At 41.4% G+C, this 23981-nt stretch overlaps 1 protein-coding gene across 1 annotated transcript; it reads right to left on the minus strand.

Annotated features, from left to right (window-relative positions):
• Positions 1 to 58: 58 nt before the first annotated feature.
• Positions 59 to 20871, minus strand: LOC110976481 (uncharacterized). The gene is made up of 6 exons (XM_087147352.1): positions 20800 to 20871; positions 16357 to 16556; positions 7163 to 7246; positions 6570 to 6691; positions 5945 to 6168; positions 59 to 5454 (listed from the first exon to the last, which is right to left on the minus strand). The coding sequence occupies exons 2-6, from the start codon at positions 16458 to 16460 to the stop codon at positions 4987 to 4989; spliced, it is 1002 nt and encodes a 333-aa protein (XP_087003478.1). The 5' UTR covers positions 16461 to 16556; positions 20800 to 20871; the 3' UTR covers positions 59 to 4986.
• Between the last annotated feature and the right edge of the window lie 3110 nt (positions 20872 to 23981).

Genomic DNA, 23981 nt, shown 5'->3' on the forward strand with positions numbered 1-23981 from the left:
AAAAATGAGGAAAACTGACAAGACACAGGCAATGTGAGCCATCACAGAATCTCTTCCCTGAGGTAGCTTAAGCATACATTTTATTTGACCAGTCCAATTCATTTCTTTTTCAATCACTACTTTTTCACCACAGCACTATGTAAGGCCGGCACTGCGGAGTTTCAATACAAGCCCAGACGAGTCACGCTTAGGTCACTAATACGTACCAAAACAATGAGCCAGTTCAGTATTTAAAAAAAAAAAACCAGGACGAACAAAGCACACGCGCGAGTCTGCGTGGGGACGCCCTGACCCCGGACGCGCTTATTTTGGGCATGCGCCGTTGGAATACCGAACTGGCTCATTATTCCCAGTACCGTTTTCAAAACCTCTTTCCCTCTTTCTTAACAAATCTTTCACTTCGGCAATAATCGACCCACTGACATTGATAGTTTTAGCTAGTTTCTCGGTACAAAGTCAACGTGACAATTTCAGTTCATTGTTGTTATGACGGCACGACTGTAAGTCACATAATTGTAATAATGTTGTTACAGATTGTGGTGTCCTATTTGCAGACTCAAAAAATGATATACATTGTACATTATACAAGCACATAATGTGTCGAAATAATTCTTTTCGCTTGCTATAATATCAATATAATAATTAATATATACAAATTAAATTTTGAATTTGCTTTTCAATATAACATACTTTGCATGAACAGCCGAGTTAAGTATACACAGGTTATTTTAATTTATACATAGAAGCTGAAACTTTAAAATGAATGGTAAGGTAATAAAGCTGTTTTAACCACAAACGTCTCTAACAACTCAATGACAAGTGCATTTACTGTACAATCAACTTCACAAAGCTTTAGCCATGCCTACTCATGAGAAAATCCTTATGGCTAAAAAAAATCAAAAAGGTGAGCACAATTCGTTTTGTAAATTAACTCCTGTATCTCATAATTAGGACCCAACAGAACACCGTTAAATATGTATATGTGACATTAATACAACTGATGTGAGGCAAATACCTATCCTTTGGGGGGAGGGCAGACGACTTATCCACAGATTTGGGCATGGTATTAGCAAACCAGCACAATGCATAAAGTTTCATATCTACAAAATGTATACATGTACACATCAAATCCTAGCTTTGTTGCATGCTCTTGTGCATAAACTCTCCCCCTTCAAACACAAGACCAAGGACAACAATAAAACGGGGGGGGGGAACAAAGCCAAAACAAAATCTACATGAATACCTTACATTCATTCTTACAACTGAAAAGCTTGGGGTTTCGCTGTTCACACATGACAAATTTACACAAAGAGCTACTGACAACTGCTTTTAGTCAGTCCTTCTGTTTGCGGCTGCGGCTGGTCATTTGTAGTGCAGTCAATTGGCAACAGCCGAAGGCATATTGCCCAAAATGCCCCGAGTCTTGGCATCAAAACAGACTGGTGCCACAGTGGGAGGCTGATCCCTTCACAATTAGTACCACAGCAACTAGGCACCAGACACAATAACTGTCCACTATTCTTAATCGCATTAACAGTCATACTTTCAAAGTATCTATCATTTTTACTTAGCTGCGGTTTAAGCTTACAATATCTATTATAAGCAAACGCAGGATAAAAGTTATCTATTTGAGGTGAAGATGCCAATATCAAATCTCTCGTGGTAAAACATTTCTGAAAAAAAAATACTGATTTTAAAAGCAACAATACACGCTACTGTTTTTGTTGGCAATTATTAATAACATGTTTGCAACTGAAGACGTAAAGAAGCTGTATAAGATACTTCAGTAAATCACACCGTATGGAACATCTATGTTGTTAAAAAGGAGAAAAAAATAATTACATTTCAATTTCGTCTCCATCTTGACAAGTCTACAGTCAACAACAGCAGAAGAAATAGAACAGATACATAACACATAAAAGCAAAACCATTCTGTTATTATATTTAAATTTATTACTCATGCAGCATCTGTTTACCTAGCGACGTTTTTTTCCTTTTCTTTTTTTTTTTCAAATTTGTACAAGTGTTTTTGAACTTGCGTTTTACAGGCCTAGGTGATGCCTGCCAACTCTCCAGTCAGAACCTTACCAAACAGGCGGTTTTAAAGGAAGCAATTTGTACACGCAGGTTATGGCCTTATGCTTTTTGTCCAATTTCCCAAAATCGGTTTTACTTTTCGAGCAGACAATATTGTGCCAGTTCTCACAGACGTGTGCTGCACAACTCGCCCAAATCGATGTGGAACTTTACATTACTGTCCCCACCTCAGTCTTTATAAAAACTGGCAACAGCGAGCCAACTGGGTTAAAGTATTTCAATGAGGCAAGGTCAATCTTTGGATAAAGAGCACCTGTTGTAAAGCCAACTTGAACATTGTACAGTGTGCGTACAGCCACGCACAAAGGGCTAATCCCGCTGACTAATTACTGCAAATATACACCACTCTTGCCACATTACTGTTATACATTTGTTTAAAAAAAAATCAAGAAAAAAATATAGCTCAATCTATTCGGCTTCCTAATTTGTATTTCAGTTCCAAATGACAAGCTATTACAAAGCTTAGGTGGAAATAAATACTCCCACCTTTTGAAAAGATGCAATAACGGTCTTATTCATATTTTTTAGAACGAAAAATCAACCCATTGCAAGGTTCACTTGAGTTTTATTTTAGCCAATGATTTACATATACATGTTTATACATCAATACCAAAAAAGAGCATTTCTCAAATGTTGTACCCGTGATGTGTAATTCAGTTTCTGCAATCTGCCTTTGTATTCCCTGTAAATTTTTGAGCGTGATGTTACAATATTGGTCTAAATGTGATTAGCAGAGGGGGAAGGAAACTATACAGTGCCAGCTAATCAAAGTTTCATTATGTGGAAAACACCAAAATGCCTGATTTGGCAAATGCCCAATTCCCTGGCAATCTCATCAGGTTATACAACTAGTTGGCATGGTGATCTTTGCTCCCCAGAATCTCACCCTGATTAAGCCCGAGAAAAGAGCCGTTATTGTACAATCTGCAATATTTCAGAGGAAAAGGTAAATATTTGGGGAAGTAATGACTTTGTCCCCATGTCCTGCAGCAAATTGGCACTGATCCAAGCTTCACCGGAATGTCTGTCCACTCAAACAAGGAATGGACGCGGATGTGAGGAGGCTTCAGAAGAAAAAACCTGCAGCATGTTTTGAAACAAATTAAGGCTCCAAAAAATACCACGCCTGGTTTGAAGGGGCATTATGTCCATACTATTTTTCTTTCAGAAATTCCAAAAAATCAGGGAATTTCAGGAAAACCAAGACCACAGTGTTATCGTTTCGCAACAAGCATCACAACAAGTATCTCCTGACCCAAAAAAGATTCTGAATATGTGAAAAAAATAGGAAAAATGGTTAAAATGAGGACAAATTAGAACCACAATCTTTTAAAATTATAAACATAAAATTTATGAGCTGCAAACAACAGGGCAGTTAATTTGGTATCAGTTATGGCTTTCATCTCCATATATTTTGTATCTGTTTACTCTATATATTTTATTCACAAGTTATAACATCCACCCCTGAATCCAAATACCCTGACCTGCCGTTTCTGCATGTTGATTACAACACCGGAACATACCATTACCTTCTGGAGGAAGGTATACTACATCTGTACAAAGAAAGTCAAAACTTAAGCTGGTGAGCAACTTTACAGTTTAACGCGTAAAAAAATTTGAAACCAAACAAACCAAAACAAAACCAGAAAAATGATAAAGCGTGACAAAAATCTCCAATATGCAGCATAAAATGTCCCAAAACATCCAGTCTGATACATAAGGCACCAAAACATTTGAATATATATACACTTGTAACAACCGCTTTTTTTTTTTCAAGCAATACAGAAACCAACCCCTGTCGGATCAGGTCATAGGTCACATCCCCGCAGCATGACCTGAAGCCAAGTCCAACTTACTAAGACACAACTGAACACATGTACAACCAACATTGAAAAATACCTTTGAACATATTCTTTTCTACGTGCGTTTCGGGATATAATACTGGCCACTGTCTTAAGTTTAACACTTGGCGTCACGATCTACGCATTCTCTGATTTGTATTCTCTGCCAGTGCGAGTATGCACACACCCATCAACGGGTGCTTTAAATGCATGTGCTTTATCAATATCAGCTTTTTTCCAACAACAAGCAACAAAAAAATCTCCATTAACCAACCTTTTTTTCTCTTCTAATGCCTGATTTCCCCGGGAAAAACAACGACAAAAAATAGTCATATTTCCCCCTAACACTCGAGGTAAAAACGCACCACTTGGCTGTCGCTACGGAAAAAAATATAATATATATACTGAGACAATTTGTATTGGCTTTTTAATATAGCAGCACTCTTGTTGGAAGTTTATGCAATTCAATCACCGTATATTTTATATATATAGCATTTCTCATTCCACACAAGCTTGTATTGTCTTTTCTTTTTCTTTAAAAGCAAAAAATGAGGTAGATTTCAATGATTGGAAGTTTTCAAAGCAAACTTTTGATGACAAATTGACTTCTGTTTCTTAAATTTTACATTGTACATGAGGTGAACAAGCTACGAAATTTTAGCTACGAGATGTAAGAAATTCCCATCTTTAATTTCCAGTCAATTTCCTCTTTCCAAATACACATGCATCAAAATGCGTGCAAAAAAAGGCCAGCGCCTGTTATATATAAAAATGTTGGCAAAGACTACTTCCCAAAAAGTTGATGCTTAAATGTTTATGTACATGCACATTACACTTTTAGTTCATGCACTCCTCCGCGCTGGGGCAACACGCACCTTGCCCCCCCCAAACTGCTGAAATTCAACTTCTCGCATTATTTACAGTGCATCCCTCTACCATAAATTGACTGACTCCTGACCGGAAGATATCCTATGCCATCCCAACTTTGAAGTCCTCGTCGTTCCTTTGGTTCCTCTAAACCATTTTTCTCTCCACATTCTGCTTCTATCTAAGCGCTGGTGGCGACTTTAGGGCTGGCGGAGGGGCTGTTCATTTTCGGGCAACCTTCGGTTGTCATGGTGTCAGCTTTCCGCTTCCCATCGTCCTTGTCATACTTCTTGTTCATCGCGTCCTTGATTTCGCTGTTCTTCATCGCTGATGCCTGCACTTTGTGCAGCTCTGCCAGCTGTCGCTGCAGCTCATCCCGCTCGGCTTCCACGGCGTCCAGCCGCTCCCGCATGTAGTCATTTTCGGCACGTAGCCGGGCGCGCTCTTTGCCGGCGCCGCCCTCGTGCGACCCTCTGCGGTTTCGCAGCGACTCCAGCTCATTCTTCAGGTGTTGCTTGGAGTCGCTCAGCTCGCGCAGCCGGCGCTCGTACTCGGTGCGCAGCCGCTCGTTCTCCTTGCGGAGGTTGCGCTTGGTCTCGGCAGCTTCGCGCAGCTTTTCCTTCTTTGCGGCTCGGACAAACTCCAATTCCTGTACATGAAAGAGAAGACAACACCGTTGTTCAAGTCCACTGATTCCTTGTGATTTTCGTCAGGCAATGTTGGCTCTGCTTCCACAACAAAAGTTTTTCACAAGTCCTATTCAAATTTATCAAGTTCTCCAAATGGACCAGGGTGCGTTTTAGTAGTCATGATTAAAAATCAATTTGGTGGTAATTTGTCAGAGATTTTCATTTGAAATTTCAATTTGGTGAGAATTATCCACAATGGTGTAGTAATTAAATCTTCTCAAAGCAAATCATGAAACAGAAACAGCCCAACCAATTCTTGTTCATGAAGGTTAAATTACACCCTTGTACTCTTCAGCAATCGTTCCTTGATGCTCTTAACTCCAGACTCAACTATGACAGCTGTCCTCAAGTATGTTGCAGAAAGTCAGATCACAGACTTGAGGAATGGTTAGGTTGTAGGGTGTTTTTTTCAAGAGGGAAAGCAAAAAAAGATAACCATGAGTGACGAACCTGCTGGAGATCTTTCTTAGCAGCGAGGGCACCCTGCAACCTCTCCTCTTGTCGCATGCGGATCCGCGCCAGCTCATGCAGCAGCTTCTCCCGGCCGGCGCGCGACTCCACCGCATCCCCCTCCAGCATACTCCGCACCAGCTCAATCTCTTGCTCCATACTGGTCTCTGTGGCAACCGCATCTTCCTCCAGCCGCCTCCTGTGGGCGGGGCTGCCTCCAGATTCTAACATGAGGGGATAGAGGTTCAAAAGTTACAAAGCTCTCAAGCTTCTGATTGGACTTCCGTGTGACTGGCGATCGTGTGACAATGATTCACCAGGAAAGCATGTAGGCTTGTTAATACTCTGCACCAAAAAACAAATACAGGTACATCACAAGGTGAGCTCACTAAAATGCCCTTTGACCTTCCGCATGTAAACAAATGAGCCAATCAGTGAGTGTTTTCTGTCAGGACTTCAAAAAGATCACATCTGAATTTCTAAGCTTGGTTCCAATTGGCTACTATGCGGAGTTGAATGAAAACTGCACGTCACCACACAATAGCCACTTATGAAAAGCTGGAATTGGTAAATGACTGTGGCATTGTGCCTCTGATTAAAAAAAGGCCACAGTGCTGTAGCATACCTGGTGATCTGTCTCTTGATTCGGAGCTAGAGTCCTTTGAGTCTGGCCCATCGCTCTTCTGAGGAGTTTCTGGCTTGCTGGGCGGGGCCAAAGTGACATTGGGGGCATAGTGACTGTCATAACTAAGAGATAATCAACAAGAGACAAAAAATTTTCCTTTTGAATGTTCTGGGACCCGAAAGGTCAACACGTATCAAGTTACATTAACTTCATGGGATAAGGATAAAAATGAAAGGTAGATAGATATATAAAATAAAGATGTCGAATTCCAACTACTCCCTCCTCTCTATTAAAATTCTCTTGGCTTTGTATTAGCTGGGAATCTTACCAAATCAATTCCGAAAAAAAATATATCAATTAAAAAAACACTATACAGTGAAAAAATGCCACATTGTCCATCAAAAAACCTTTAAATTCCATCTCGGTTGTAAAGGCATGGTGGCTGAATGGTACAATGCTAAAACCCATCAAAATACTGAGAAAATCCATTGCAGGAATTTTGTAGGATTTTAAGACAAACTTGCAGAATCTGCTGTAAGAATTTGTAGGATTTAAGACAGTTTAGACAGTCTTTGACAGACTGATCTACTTACTTGGATGCCGCAGTATGGGGCACCACCCTCTCTGGGTTGAGTAGCACCGGCGGACCCATGCTGAGGTACGTTGGGATGCCGCGGCTGTACAGACAAAAAGGCAAGGAGACAAACCAACCATAAATATGGAAATTATTCAAAAACAACTGCAGATGTCCATTACGACAAATGTGTAGCCATCACTGCCAACTGCAAGCTTGCATCTTTTGGCATACAGAAAGCAAGAATAACACATGAAAAATGCCAGTCGATTTTCAATTTCTAAAATATTTTTAGTATTAATTTAAAGCATTTTCCTCTGCCTTTTCTGAATTTATTCTTATTTTTGAGTGAAGTCTTAATGTTCATCATGTAGATTTTGTGTATCTTGGCATTTTAATTGTAAAAATTTGAGTGTTTCACATGCTGTTTTAATATTCCTTTAATCTGCCCATGGAAGATAAATTTCTCTATTTATAAATGCGGACCGATTAAATATATAAATATTTCTATTATATGAATAAATGAATGATTTGTATAGTAACATCCAGACAAAGAAATGGTCTGTCTCCAATAACACTGTCCGCAGTTCCATCTTGTAAAGCATTTCTTTTAGAGACCAACAGTAGGAGGTCAAGCCAGTGTGTCATTTCTTTAACATATCACATATGATGACCTAGACACCATCAAACACTCAGATCGATGGGCGCCAGCTCATGTACCTGTTGCAACAGAGAAATTTACACAAAGTAATCCCCCCAAAAAACTAATTAAGGTGCTGTTTCATTTGAAAAACAAAGGGCAATTAATGCAAACAAAAAAGAAAGAAAAAAAAAGACTGTGAAGGAGAAACACGAACTTCCCCTAAGCACTGGGTTTATTTGCAGGATAAGATATCGTTCCTAAACAAACACAAAAAAAGAGGATCACACGTACGGACATCGGTCTGGGATCGTACTGACCAATCAACAACTACATATGAACCAACCATATCATGATGCAAGTTCACCACAGCTGGTCTGGTTCTCAAGCTTATCAGGGTCACGTGACAGGCACAGAGACCAGAGCGACCATTCATTAACTGGACAAAGCAAAACAGGCCAGTGGCCTGACCACAGTGGCCAGAGGAATACTGCAAACCGTGAACTGGAGGGTGAAAATGCACAGACAACTGGAACTCTGATGGCAAAAGAGTCCTTCCTCTTGGGCCAACCCCAAAAAATTGAACTGAAAAACTGATGGAAAGGCAAGGCCGTTCAACCTATCCCCACCTCCTGCGGCAAACTGGAACCCGCCCCTACAAGCCATTCAAATCCACACCCACACCATATGGGAGGGCAAGATGAAGGATGTCCTTCCTTCTTCCAGTCACAAAAGATCAACAAGGATTGAACGTGCATGTATAGAACCAATGATTTTCCGTGATCCCGGAAAACGGACGGAATTCGCGGAATCGACACTTTGAAACGCAATCCACTGCTTGAGAAAGAACTCGCAAAATTTCCATCTAAGAATGGCTTAAAAAGTAGAGAAACTTTTCTGCAAAGTGCTAAAAAATAAATGCCTATCAAACCCTTTTCAAATGCTTGCTTTTAATGAACGAATTACGCTGGAAAAATGCTAAATTGCACCATTCCAACACATGGTTGGGTCGTCCGCCCCGTGCCGGTGCCAATACTTGCAAGCGCTATGGCATGCGTGGGCCCCACCCGTGCCGGCACAGCGCAGCGGCACGATACAGTACATTGTGTACACACACACTGGCACCCTACTAGCAATGAAATCAAGGCGCAAACAAGTTCTTACTCACACATTATGACTATTGCACAGGTGGGGAATTTAGTCTGTGAATCCTCATGGACGCCTTGAGACAAGGCTAGTACCGCATGGCGAAACGATGAAACCGCGGTAGCGAAACGGAAGACTAATTACATATTTCTTGAATTTAATGAAACCTAGTCAGCTTGGTGTACCATGGCTGAATGGGCCCTCGGAAATGTTCAATAAAGAGAGAAGTTTTTAGTCACAAACATATATTTGAAGGCTCAGATTTAATGTTGAAGGAACAAGGAAATGAATTTTTCTTAGAATCACTTTTTGTATATCTCTGTACTCTTCTTCCATGTATGAAGACTGTTTGACATCTTTTTTGGAGTTTGCACTCTTTCAAACATTAAAAATCGACCAACATTTCTGGACAAGTGAGAGCACTTTTGCTTTGAGGTAAATCCAGAAAGACATGATTCAGGTTGCACGGTTTCATGTTCAAATTAAGAATTCCAAATTTGCCATCTGGGAACATTTCTGTGAAAAGGATTTTTGCTGGATTATTGCCATATACATGTTCATGTACTTACACAGCAATAAATTGCCAAAGAAAATAAAATCTGCCAAAGCGATGGTTAAAAAAATCTAAAAATTTTCTGTGCACTAATCAGTGCAACCTTGAGATTCAGTGCCTTGGATGACATCATGGTTCTGGTCATGAATATGCAAATAACATTAGCATAAAACCAAAAAAGCATCAAAATATGGGTAAAAATTGCAAAACAAAACTTTAAAAAAAGGTTAATTGAAACCCAAAGATGCAATTTCAAGGGTTTTAGTAAAATTTATAAAATATTTCTATTTCCTGGTTCCTTTAACTTTCTGAATTTGTCACACCACTGCCAAATAAAATGGCGGGTCGATGTCCAACATTAACATATTGTGATCAACGACTGTTACATGCAAGACCTGCTTTGTGACTTCACTGTACATGTACATGATCTGATGTCATACATGAGGAGTGGCACATGAATTTTCTGTTGATTAATTGTGGCAAGTGTTTGGTGATCGCACGCCGGTGGGAAACCAAGGGGTGGGGTATGCAGTATTTACTGTCTGGATTTTTTTTTAATTTGATAAAAAAATGATAAAAAAATTGGAAACATTGCCGAGTATTTCCAAACAATATCATTGTTATTTTTGTTTCTTTTATTTCTTTTTTGGGGGGAGGGAGGCAATGTGGTTGGGCCAATGATTTCCATGCATAGTTTAAAACTTGCTCTCCAATTTCACGCTTACGAATTAAGGTATGAAACAGAATTTGAATTTCTGAAGCGGAATTCGAGATTTGGCGAAACGGAAAGTACCCATTTTTGAAACGGATAAAATTATTGGCTCTAAATGTATCACGAACGAATTTCCAAGCTCAACTAAAATGCTATTTTAAATGAATGCAAATCTCTGCAAAATGGAGAACTGTCCTTTTAATTTTAAATAAGGTTCTATTTTCAATTAGCATTTAGAATATTACGCATATTATTATCCACAGTTCTGATAGCACGTGGGATTTGTAACACTTCGTTAATTACTCTACTTTTGCAAACACGGTCAACCACAGTTTTAGCTTGTAGGAAAAGCACAACTGTGACATCAAACAAGCAGACTCTATATTTCTATTCTAAAAAAACTAGAACTGAACTAGCCTGCAGCAGCCAACTGTTACACAATACATGGTCTGACACCTGTACAGTACATGGTACAAGGACATTTGCATTCTCATTTGACTGACAAAAATACGACTTCCAAACTGATAAAATCCAGATTTTTAAAATCCTGCTTTCGTTGCAAACCACAACTTCTCTCATCACTCAAAATCTCCTACACTTTGGTGGTTCCAGCGAACACGAACATACAACCTGTGTGACTCCTATATCCCCCCTCTCTGCCCACTTCCAAGCTGTTGCCTTGGTGAACGTGCATGTAAAAATGCATTCAGTCAAAGGGAGGGGGACTGGAACACAAAAAGTGCCTATCAATCTTCCCCACTAACAATGAAACCCGCCTAGCCCAACCATGCATGGCAAGCATTCACCCGGGGACTCCCGGTCACAATATCAATGCCCAAAGAGACAATCAAATTCTCCGCTGACTTCAGTTGGGGTAATCACCTTAACAGAACTTGGCTCCATGAAGTCCCACGCTTGGTAAGCAGGCGCAACTGTGACCTACTGTTCACACCAACTATTTGATTTCACCAGAAGTTAAGGTTACATATGAAACCAATTCAAAATATCCCAAACAAAACCTTCCAAATTAAAAATCCCCCTGCTTTATGACATGACCGACACGTACAAGGCAGATGTAAATTATATACATGAACAACCATATGTTGTACTCACGCATGTATAATGTACAGTCAACGAAATGCAACCTCTAAAATGCAAACCGCTGAAGCGGCATGGACCTCTGGGTATGAGTACTCAAATCAGCGGGAGCAGATCTCAAATATAGGCCTTCATGTTTACACAAAAGTTGGGGCATGCGACAAACAGAAAACGTCTTTTAGTAATGCATTCAATGAACGATTCTTGGCATGAAGCGGCACACTGCTTTGATGACAAAGATGGGCCTCTTTTATCGGAAAAGGAGAAGGCAGTAGGGTTTATTTTCCCTTTTGTCTGTAAATTACACGTATGTCAGTTCCACTGGGTTTACTGGCAATCTTTTGGACTTTCCACTTTCCACAGAGCTTGTAAACATGAATGCACATCTGCATCCACGCGTAAGCCCAACATGTGTGAAGTCAAGTGACAATGGGACAAACCTATGGACAAGAGATGTTGATGCCAGACCCCAGTGTGCAAGTACCGGTACATACCGGTACAGAGGGTTTGCTTGGCTGCCATCTTGCAGGCCAGTGCTTCTGTTCAAAGGAGGTTTCCCTGTCAAACAAAAGAACTGTCCTGCAAAAGGGTTACCACGCAAAACCCTCTGTACAGTAAGAACCACACACACGGAAACTATTCAGAATCCACGGACCATGCATGAAAACTTCTTACAAACCAGTTTTCTGATCAAGACCATCACGGGACCATTCCCAAGACTGGAAACAAGACCATCCAAGAAGTAACTGGGTGGATAAAGACAAAGGACGTCTTTCTTCACAGTTCAGCTTGTGAGTTATGTGCAAATAAACCTTTTGTGAATTAAATTTGAATAAAATCTGGTACAGGTACACTAAGTGCTCTAAATTCACGCGAACATAACAATTTGAATTGTCAGACCTCGTGATCTAGACAAGCTTTTACACAAGAGACGCCTTGCAACAATACACTGTTCTCAATGGATAAGAAGGGCACAAAGGAACCAGTCCATTCCAGAGATGAAGGTCGCCATGCAAAAGCTTGCCCCGAATCACAAGGTACAGCAAAAGTGTCTTTAGTCTGGGGAATTCAAATTATTATGTTCATGTGCAATCAGATAACTCAGGGTGCCAGATTTTATTGAAATTTAACTGGCATAAAGGCTTATTCAACCTTGAGGTCCAGTCTTGTGTGGTGGTCTTGTGTTGGTCATCTAAACATATGGTCAAGTGGTCTCCATTACAACACTGAGTACAACTGCTTTGCTATTCCTTAACATATAACAAGAATCTCTTGCACAAAATGAGACAAGGGGAGGGGGATAGGAGGAGTGGGAAGGGAACATTCCAGGAGGTCACATATCTGGCTGGGTCAAATGTCTCCCTGTCTACCACAGCAGACAGTCGTCTAGCCGGCCTGACCTAGCCTTAGCCATCCTCCCACCCACAGGGCACCAGCTTTGGCCTTCCACTGTTCCAGGCCAGAGCTCTGCCAACCGAGACCCCTGCCCTCGCCCTGTGCCCAGCTCTAACACTCCTGCCCTGTGTAAACAAACCCAAGGTACAGACTTTCAACCCCGATGGGGCCCATTTTAGGGTAGACTCAAAAGGCAATCACATGTAGAGGTACTGTACATGTACTGTGCATGGCGACAAAACAAATGCAGAATTGAACGTAATTTGGCACAAGACCTCACTTTTCTAAGGCTGAACTTTGTTTCAATTTATGAAATGACGATTTCTATCTTTTAGATACATTTGCACAGTGCACATATTTTTGGACTTTGCAGCATCTGCATATGTACATGGCGTTTTCCTTTCATATGCCTTCAACTGGAAAATACCATGCCCAAGTTCAAGTCCTGTCTTTTGCATGTGTTTTGCATAACAAAACCTGGTGTCCAAAATGGAATGTAGGGTGACTGAATGGTGCCTGACACCTGCCAACAGCCTTATCAATCTTCAGGAACAAACACGTCAGTGTTTTGCAAACACTCACACTCACGTTTTTTTGGGTCCGTTTGAAGTTAACTTGTTAACATTAGCTAGCCCATTTTTCCCCTTGAAAAGAAAGTTTGTTGTGTCATGATTGTCTACAATTCTGGTAAAATGATTAGAAACCTCCACTTTAATTTCAAACATCTGACCATTTTGGTACATATCAAGGTATACCTTTCAAAATATAGGGCCCTACATGTAATAGCAACAGGCAGCTAAAATTGCTAACCAAGAAAAATTATACATAATTCAGTTTGTGTGTATTTTCTTGCCTTGACTTTAATTACATGCAATAAATTACAAGTGTACAGGTAGATGGAATATTCCTTTACACATAGGGCAAAACTGGGTCATCCAAAACCATTTTGAGTAATGCTAGTGGGGCTAGTATAAAATTAGAAAACCATCTGGACGGCAGCCAGTACAATATTTCTTTCCCTATTACCTTTTTTTAGTTTATAGGATACTTCCAAAAGCATTTAACATATTTGCACTACCCTTCCTTTCCAAAAATTCACACCAGAGATAACATTGTGCCACTTTGGGAACAACCATGAAAATTTTGGCTCTTCTTTCAACTTTCAAATCAACAACACAACGTTCATGTACCGGGTACGTCCGAAATGATCATAATTCTTTCAACAGATAAGTATACACAAATTTATTTTAGTAACTGCACCCCACAACTTGTCTCTATTTTTTTTGCACCCTCACTTAACCAATTGTCACTCTGAATAATCAATTTCAAAAACTCAATAAATTGAACACTGCGTAACTGTACAGATAGATATATACAAATTACTGGCGCAATTCCAAAATTTCTCGTAAAGAATTTTGTGCTCACTTTGTCTGCACAGACTTTGATTGTGGAATGGTGACCACGTGCATAGAGCATTCTGCGAAAGGGGGTCCCAGTGTGACCTACATACACATTATGCCTCTCCCATAATTAAACAAAGTGGGTCGCATGGCTGCACTCTCTGACGGTAATGAAAGAAAGATTTTATGACGCTGTGATCAGGAGTCGTAGCGGGGTTTATCCCCCCCCTCCCAACCACGCGTTAACGAGATCTATTATTCGAAACGAGCCCCCCCCCTTCCCTGGGACAGCTGTGGGAGAACCGACCAGCTCCGGGCCGTTGGCGGAGGGCCAACTTCTCAGGAAGATAAGGTCAGCGAACTTTATCGCCTGACGACTCTTCCTGCTGGAGGGAGGGAAATACCTCCAAGGATGTTCAACTCAAGCTGGCCATGACTGCGTGAATAATGCATCAAAAAAACTTCCGTTGGGCAGTGGGCCTTTCAGCAAGCTGTTTTGCTGAAATTTACATGTACTTCAAAAACCACAAGCTTGATAAAATTATGGAGGTAAAGAATTAACTAAGAAATCCAATTAAAAAATCTGGTATTTCTAGTATCTTTCTTTTACACCTGCTATCACTGTATCAACAGTGAGATAAAAAACCCAAACTGGCTTCACAAAACCCCTCCAAAACTTCCTGTCACTTGTGATGCTGTAACAACCTCCAATTACATCACTGCCTCAGTCATGAATATGGAATTGTCATTAGCATAAGATGACGCAACAGCCTCCCATGACATCACTGTCTCAGTCATGAATATGGAAATTTCATTAGCATAAGATGGTGCAACAGCCTCTGATTACATCACTGTCTCAGTCATGAATATGGAATTGTCATTAGCATAAGATGACGCAACAGCCTCAGATGACATCACTCCTTCATGAATATGTAAATCTCATTAGCATGAACACCGAAACTCCTCCCTAGAATTTCCTTCCCAGAATCGGTAAAGACCACAATTTGGCCATTGTAACTCCCTCCCCCCCCCAAAAAAAGAAAATCTCAGGATACGGGACCGTCTACATGTACTTCATCCCTGAGGACATACATGTATAACCCCAGAGTGATTTCTATGTGACACCCTCACAAGGTTCAATCAATCAGTCAGTGTTTCTGACCCATGTTAAACTGTCAAATTTTCTGGTGCGCATCATACGTCTGACACCTCATAGGTCCGACGCCTCAAAAATTTGAATTTTCGGACTTATGAGGTGTCAGAATAATGAGTCGTCGGATTGATGGGACCGATGCCTCATACATCCGACGTCAGACCAACGGGGTGTCTGATTTAATATGAGGCGTCAGTGCGATTGACTGTGAAACATGGAGGAGTGCAGGGCCCATGCGACGGGTCGCCTGCGAGCGAGATTCAACTTTGTTCCCAACTCGTGCCCACGGTACTGACCCTGTTAGGAATACTGCATCAAGCAGACTACCTGCACTGTTCGTACACTGGTCCAGTATTTCTTTAATCCAAAATACCACTACATGTAAGAATGATGTATGATACTTCGCTTAAATAAAAACATTTTTTGACTGTAATACCGTACTTTTCAAATCTTAAATATGTTTTTATGTGTCATACACAGTACACCATACTTGACACCGGGAGCCAGTTTTGTTCCTAGCGCTGTCTTCATACGCTCGTATCGAGCGTCAAATCAAACCTCGGACTTTCGATGCGTCAGATTTTCTGAGACATTGATCTATGCTATGGGCTGAAAAAAACCATTGGAACTTTTATATGCATTTGTCGGACCAATGAGGCGTCGGTCTTATGAGGCGTCGGACATATGAGGCGTCGGACTTATGGACTTTTTAACATGCTTTTTCTGGACTTATGAGGCGTCAGAATTATGAGGAGTCGGACTTGGGAGCTGAACCCAAATTTTCAATTCATTATGCACACAACTTAGAATTACAGTCGCTGTGACTGGCCTAGTGCTACAGAAAACATGGTTTGGTAACATGGAACACAGAGTGTTGCAAAAGCGAACTTAATACAGCTAAAAAGCCGTATGAATCTTTTCATAAATGCTAAAAAATCAGTCCTTGTGGTGTCCCTCTTTAGCCATGAAAAGGTGGCGGGGGTATCTTGCCGTTTCGAATAGTCAATATTTTCAGCTGGGAAAAAAAAAGTTAATATAAAAAAAACCACGCTTGGTTGTGAAGTTTAATACCATCTGAAACTGTTTGCTACCAACTGAGAAGAGGAGGACACCAACCTGTCTCGGACCAGGACGGTCCCGTGCTCTGGCAGACCCTTGCTGTCTTTACCCAGGGCCGAGGGGGACCAGGGCCTGAAGGCAGAGGGCCTCTGCAGGGCCATCCCGTCCGCTGACCAGGCCGAGGTGATGATGGCATCCTTGCTGTAGGGCTCTTCCTCCACTTTGATCTTCTTGGCATTGCCATTCTCGTCAAAACCCTGAAGTTGAAGAAACAGACAAGATTTTCAAGATGTAGTTTTGCGTTAGGGAGATGCTAATTTATATAACGGGTTTTGCCGTTACCCAACGTATATCAATATATATGTTGGGTAAGGGCAAAACCCATCATATAAAAGAAAAGATTTTCATAAATGTAGTACCCTTCATCACAAGACTTAGTACTTTTGAGAAGAGGTAGTTGATAGCACTACTGGGAGAATAATTACATGTAGCACTGCACAAATAAACCCTCTAGTACTTTGCCGGTTGTATGTATTTTAAGTCACGCCCAGGGGAAAAAATAGTGTGTCTCCCTAGTCTGATGTTCACCTTCAAAACATATTATTAAATCCTTGTAAACCAAACAATCATTTCCTTAACACCAATAAAATCAAGGGTGTTCCAGCAGTCAAAATATTCTAACCAATACCACTTGTAAGATTCACAGTACACTTTTTCAGGGGAGCAAAACAAGCAACACGAGATACAAGGAACTAGTATTAGGGTTCTGCTTCACATCGACTAAACAATGATGTTTTGGAAGTAGATGTACTGTTTTGCCTGAGTGCACAGGAGACAAATAGTAACGTCTCAAAAATGCAGATTTCACAAAATATTTATTACAAAATATCTACAGCTTTGCCAAGAGCCTCCAGCAGGTTATCCACTGAACTCCCTGTTTAAAACATATCCAATCAAAATATTCATACAGTCAAAACAAGTTGGCTCCATCCAGATAATAACATGGCTGTTTCATAAGGCAAGGTTATAAGACTGACCCAGTTCATTGTATCCTGCCTGTACAGTGCACAATGGAACAGACCCATTACCCCCCTGAGAGTGCTGGCAGAAATAAAAGGGGAAGAAAAGTGAAAAGACTTGTTCTGGTTTATCTTCTCAACAGAAGACACCCACCGTAATTTAGGAGTGACAAGGGACAGGACAGAACAAAAGGGCAGGACATCAGAAAGGGGGGGGCCGATAATGTAGTGTCCTTGGGAAGGAGAGAAAGATGCTAGCTCTCTAAAGGGGCATTTTGGGAGGCTGAGCTACTGTTCCGCCTTCCCTTTTTTTCAAGGCCTGCTCAGAGATGACTGTAAGACACAGAGATATCATGAGCCAAGTAATACCACAGCGGTTTCTGTCCCTTGGGGGAAGGGGGGGGGGTTAGTTCCACATGGGAGCACCCAGCAGCTGAACACAACTACCCTGGATGGCCTAGTTTCTTTTAATGCATTTCCTAAACAAGGCTGACCTCATAGTTTCTTTTAATGCATGTACAGGAACACAACAAAATATTCATGGGTCCAACTGGCTGGAATTTGCACAAATCCGTCCAACTGGCTGGCTAATGGCTAAATTAAAGCAGGCCTCTCGCCCACAACTTACTCATTTGAGGGCTTTGATAATACACTGAACCGTTTGAATCTGACTTGAATGAACTCATTCTTCTGAGCAGAAAACTAAAGCCTAGAATTTGCACATATCCGTCCAATTATGGCTATCCTTTTTATTTTTCACCGTTTTTAACTGAATAGCTGGTATGTTATGTTTGCTTCAACTTAAATAAAGTGATGTGTATTTCTTTGCCTTAGAGTATCCAATACCAAAGATAACTCATTTTACAGATAACTCCAAAACACGTACATGTCAGCAGGCAAGTGCCCTTCGAATCCTTACAGGATTATAGGCTGACCTTTTTATGGCTAGGATTTCATGGGGTGCTTTGGTGAAAATAAGCTTCCTACTGAATCTACCGACAACTCACAGGATCAAGCAAAGTGGGAGAAAGTTAAGAGCCACTTTATGGCCATGGCTGTAAGCTCTGTATAGAGCTGTGCTTAGTTCACAAAATTTTATAGGAGTTTACACTTCTGGTGGGCTGACCCCAGCTGCAAAGCATTTCCTAAACAAGGCTGACCTCATTCATACCAAAACGTGCTCTGGCTGATAAATATCAACATCGTTGGCATTTATCCAGCACCACTACCCCCCTGTGCGAGACAATTGCATTTATTCCAACAAAGGGTTTCTTAGCATTGCTTTGGAGCAGAACAGGGTGCATGTAAAAGACTACTCAGTACCAAAAAAAGAAAGAAAAGGACCACTTACAGTATTAAAAAGAGAGAAGGGAAATACATTTCAGGATGAAAAATATGCCAAGGCCATCAGCTCAGGCAGAGTGATGTATGGGTGCATTACTCCCACCATGTGTCATTCAACTCCCAGGCAACCAGCTTCTACAGGGAAACCACTTCTTGGAAAAACCAGCAGGCCTGATGAGCCAACCACCAACAGCAGCTGGGGAGCAGGTAACCGGGAAGGGCTTTGCTCACAGTCAGATGGCCTTGAAGACCTAATTGCATGCAACCATCAGTCTTTCATATATCAAAACAACCTGCCTCCCCCTTCTGGGCACCAGGGTAGTCATGTGATTTCTCTCCCCCCCCCCACCTTCCTTGGAACAGTTATTACACAATATCCGCTGGCCCAGGGGAGCAACAATAGGGGAGTGGGTGGGGGGTAGGCAGAAAAAGTTTGATGACATTTCGCAAGTGAGCCAGCCCTTTTTGCAATTCAGTGCTTGGCAACTTCAGTACTGTTTTATATTCTGAATCCAGGGACTTGAAGTAGGGATCGATGATGAACCAAGCCACTGCATTAATCCCGCACGGTACATGTGTGTACATAAATGTGAAAGCGTGCGGGGGACAATGAGACCTGTCAACAAGAGAAAATGTGCCAGTCAGGTGCGGGCCAGATGTCCCGTTAAACTTGCCGGTACGTCTCTCCTCCTCCACTTTGGTGGCCCAGGTTCAAATCCCAACAAAAGCATCAAACGGACTTGTCCGTCCTCAACAGTCTTCCTCTGGTTTGGTACAAGTGTCCGCCGGCAAAGTTGCCACTACTGCACAAGCTTGTGATAAATTCATGAACCATTTCACGACACTGATTCTCAATTCTGTTCAATTTCATTTGTTAAGCTGCAAGAGTTGTTGCCGTACATGAAGCACATAGATTGTTAAAAGAGCCAGTATACTGGCTGAATGATCTAAACGAATAATCAAAGTGTGCCAACAAGTGCATACCCTAGCCCGACTCCAACCCCCCCCCAAATTCAAATTAATGTCTACCACTCCCCCCACAAAAAAATCTTATCTCTAATCCACAACACATAAAACCTCCAGTAAACAGATTGAACATTCCACAGTTAAACCCAACAAATCGAACAAAATTCCTTTGGTCTGCCCTCTCTGGGGACCAAATCAACATCTCCTCCCTCCCCCCCACGCAAAATTCCTCCACTCCAGAAAACTTTGACCTCCTCAACCCCAAGATTTCTTATCCCTTCTCAAGCAGAAAAACAGGATGTGCAGAGGCACGGGGGATAACCCCACATCCTGCAAAGTTGCTCTTCTTGAACTGTGTCCGTGGGGGAGATTACAATAACATGTTAACTGTGCTGCCCTGAACTTCCAAGTTCCCATTTCTCACGAACAGAAAAGGTGTCAAAAAAGCTTCTCTCCTATTAAAGTGTCACTTTTTAGTCTTCTGACACCGAGTTTGCATGAAGCCAGTTTTTATGGTAGAACGGCAATAGTTTTGTAGTTCATTCGTTGAATATGCCAGTTTATGTTTAAAATAATTTAAATTTGTGATAACTTTTTCTAAATATTTCAAGCTGCATTTAAAACCCCCATAAAAGTGCGGGTTAGAACCAAAAACAGACTGGCACCATCCAATTTAACAGATTACATCAAATAGGACAGATTCAGGGAACCAGATCAGGAATGGCTTCCTTGTGAATAAAGTCTATTGCAAAATCTGTGCTGCACATGTACCTTTCTCCCACTTCAGAGCACAGTCTCAATGTGGCCCACGTTCGTTACAGTCTTCCAGAGCTACTACCACTACATCCATTGTCGGCATTTGCAAACCCATTTCCAACCACAACAGACCTAGCCCTAGCCCTAGCCCTAGCCCCAGCCGAGAGCAGCTTCTTCCCTAAAGTCAAAGATCATCCAGCGTGTCCTTACCCTTGTGACCTCTGCCCTGGGGTCAACTATTTGAATATCAACAAGCACTTGAGCAAGGTAACATCATTGCAGCACATGGCAACCAACAGGGCACAGCAACAACCACGAGAAAAATATAGGCATTTTTTAATAGCCAATCATGCATTTTACCAAGTCTGACCTCAACCATAACACCTCAGCTTAATGTCAATCCATAACATGTTACCTTTTATATCCAGGCTTTTCAAAGAAACACTTCTCATGGAAACCTCCCACCCCCCCAAAAAAATCCCAAGGAAGATGTACTGTACTGGAGCCTCAGTACCTGCCTCTTTAAAGACTACTGAAATTCACAACAAAAGTGACCCTTCGCACCTCATAATCTGCCAGCCAATCAGATTTCTCCTCTTATCAAGGTTGTTCCACTAAAGAACACAAAGGGTTACCCTACTTCCTCTCCTATCCCCCCCCAAAAAAAGTTTCCAGGGGTCCAAGGAAGCATACAATCATGACCACAAGGCCAGCTCTCTCAGGAAGGTTTTGAACCCCCCCTCCAAAAAAAAAAACCTGAGGGAAAAAGAAATGTATGTAAGATTGTTTACATCCCACTTCCAACACCGCTCACTGTGTGGGTGGAGAGGCGCTGATCAGCTGGCACCCAGCCAAGTCGGTTCAACTCAACAGACCCCAGATTCTTTGCAGGGGGGCCCAATATCAAAGCCATATTGCCAGCACTGCCTGTTGTATAATTTTATAGCGCGGAAAATTTCCCTGACAGTTTTCATAACAGAAACACGTGGCTGCATCAGTGAGAGCCTACGACCTGTTTATTCTTTATATGCGATATTTTTTCGATTTTGTGCAGAAGGGTTTGGTGATCACACAATGCAACAAAGTACAATTGATCAGATAATTTTTAAGGTAGGCTTGAGGGGACAAGGAATCAAAAAGATGGGTTTTGGGAAAAAACTTCTATCAAAAACAGGAGTAAACTAACACACCAACATTCTGAGAACTCCAAGTTAGCAGCCACTGGATAGTTGAAAAATGACCCTGCCCCCAACAATGCCTATGTAGTCCAGAGCCAAAAGTAAAAGGTACCAATAGCTAAATTTACTAAGCTCTCGTGGCAGCAGACAGAGGGGAATCTTATGTCCAAATCTATACGTAGACGTTCACGTCTGGCACCATTAGTTGCAGGGTCATAATTTGAAGAAAACATGAAAAACAACGGCTCCTTTGAAAGTATGAATCAAGAATAAAGATCAACGAGAAGTCTTTTCATCATATTTGTAAAACATTCACGAGAAAAAAAAAACTGCAAGCTAAGCACAACTCCCTGATGTGTTTCCTTCCAGGTTCTGCTTGGCAGCTTGCCAACACCTGGTACATAACCCCAGAGCAGTACAATGTTCATTACTGGAATCATAATGGAGAAGAATACCCGTAAATTTTGAAGTTTATTAAACTCGGATTACGCTCATTCCAAGCAATGATACCTTGCATATCATTACTCACTCCAATGCATTCAACAGTGGGACAGCTGGACAGGGAAATATTATGAGACCATCCACATGTAGCAATTAACTTACATGTAATTGTTTAGGACGGGCCGCCTCCCCCCCCAAAAAAAAAATTAGTGGATCATCTACGTTTTTTTAAAAACAAGAGGATAAGAGCATTTTTATTTTTGCCGAGATGGCCACTACGTATTTACATTCAACATGGCCATTGACTTTTCAGTTCAAAATTGTAGAGCGTTTTGTTCGCTATCCTACTAGTAAGTATATGTTTAGTATAAAATATTCCTGTTAAGTGTTCTCTGTATTTTCGTAGTTTCCAGTTAATAATGTATGCATGGAAAAAAAAAAACCTTTTTACAGGTGAGGAAAAAAATCGAAATGAGGCTTTAAACAAGACTGTGGATGGGGACTATCAATTGATTTTTTTTTTCATTTGGCCTCAGGGCCACGTGTGCTTGGGCAACTTCAGGAAGAGATGGTCCGAAGAAAATCCCACAAAATCACAGAATGCATTTTCGGACACACACCCCGCCCACCCTGCAGTGCACTTCCGGCAGTTAAACTTCATCACTACACAGGTTGCACTGTCCGCCTGGAATTCGTTTACTGGCCAACAAAACCAGTACCCCATGCTAGCCATTCCGATTGCTGGTGTGGTGGAAAGTCCAGATAAACATTTGGACTGACCACCATGGTGGAAAAAAACTACCTGCATAGACAAATATAGAGCAAATTCTTTAAAAAGAAAAAAAAAGACTAATAAAAGGTGGCCTTTCAGGGTTCCCATAGTTTACGACCAGTTATATGACCAGTTCCTGTCTCCAGCCAATATCCCCACATGCTGACCTGAGATGCCTCTTGACTCTGTGGTTCATTTCTGCTGGTAGTGGTACATCTGTGGCCAAAAACAAAACATGATTCAAGTGCCCACAGACAAGTCAACCTCATTAAAAAAAGGGTGTGTAAATTTATACAGCCGTCTGTTTGGACATCAGGTGTACAATGCACATGTAAGTCCTGGTATCCTGACTTGTGTGTTTATGCAAAGTGAGGGTCACCATTGTGTGATGTGATTTATTCCGTTTCTTGGCAAGAAGGCATATTACTGCTGATTCCCTTCAATCTAAGGAGGGTCTGATTGTCCATGTCCATGAATAGATAGGGCTACGGAAAGACAGTGATGGTTGACGCGCCGTGCTGTTTCCAAAACGGCAGATTGTGGCACGTGGAGATGCACATATTGATCATAAAGATCGGAAAATGAAAAAAAGGGAGTTTTAATCAAAGTCAGATGGTTGACAGTTCCATATGTAAACACTTGTGCAAATTGTTATGTACATAATTGACTTCAAACAATCAAGTAAACATTAGTGATCAATAAAAAAAAATCCTCATGTGAAATCTGAAACAAATTAGGAAGTCGAATTCTAGTGATAACAGAAGCGAGCAGAATTTATGCTTTCAAGTCACTTCTAAAAAAAAATGACAAGAAAACAGAGAAGTGTCCATTTTCCTTCCAATTCAGAATACACATACACATGTATGGTGGTCTCCAAGTCAGTTTTAGCTATTTCAGCTTTCTGTATCTACAGGTGTCTAATGAGAACCCACAGCATCAGACATGGTGTCCAAACAGCTCTCTGTCTCAGATCAAACCAGACTGAGTGATTGCCCGGGCCCAAAGCCCCAATCACATTGTCTAGCCAGGAGCCAAGGGTCTTGTCTGGACGCAGTAATTGGCCAACAAACACAGGCTGGCAGGGGATTACAGCCAAACAGACTAGGCCCCTTCCCCTCCATGTTTTCCTAGACAACACTGGTGGACAAAGGACCGGAGCGAGGAAGGGGATTCAGGGAAGTGTGTGTAATTTGGGCTGGTTTAAGT

Source organism: Acanthaster planci, linkage group LG16 (genome assembly GCF_054643075.1).
Source record: "Acanthaster planci isolate LZ-2023a linkage group LG16, COTS_SCS, whole genome shotgun sequence".
In the NCBI taxonomy this organism is placed as follows: domain Eukaryota; kingdom Metazoa; phylum Echinodermata; class Asteroidea; order Valvatida; family Acanthasteridae; genus Acanthaster; species Acanthaster planci.

Excerpts from the sequence above, each read along its gene's own strand:
- LOC110976481 (XM_087147352.1), bottom strand. The coding sequence starts at position 16,460 with ATGGCCCTGCAGAGGCCCTCTGCCTTCAGGCCCTGGTCCCCCTCGGCC. Across the intron at positions 6,169-6,569 it reads ATCAAGAGACAGATCACCAG|AATCTGGAGGCAGCCCCGCC; the intron begins GTATGCTACAGC and ends CCCTCATGTTAG. Across the intron at positions 5,455-5,944 it reads CTAAGAAAGATCTCCAGCAG|GAATTGGAGTTTGTCCGAGC; the intron begins GTTCGTCACTCA and ends TTTCATGTACAG.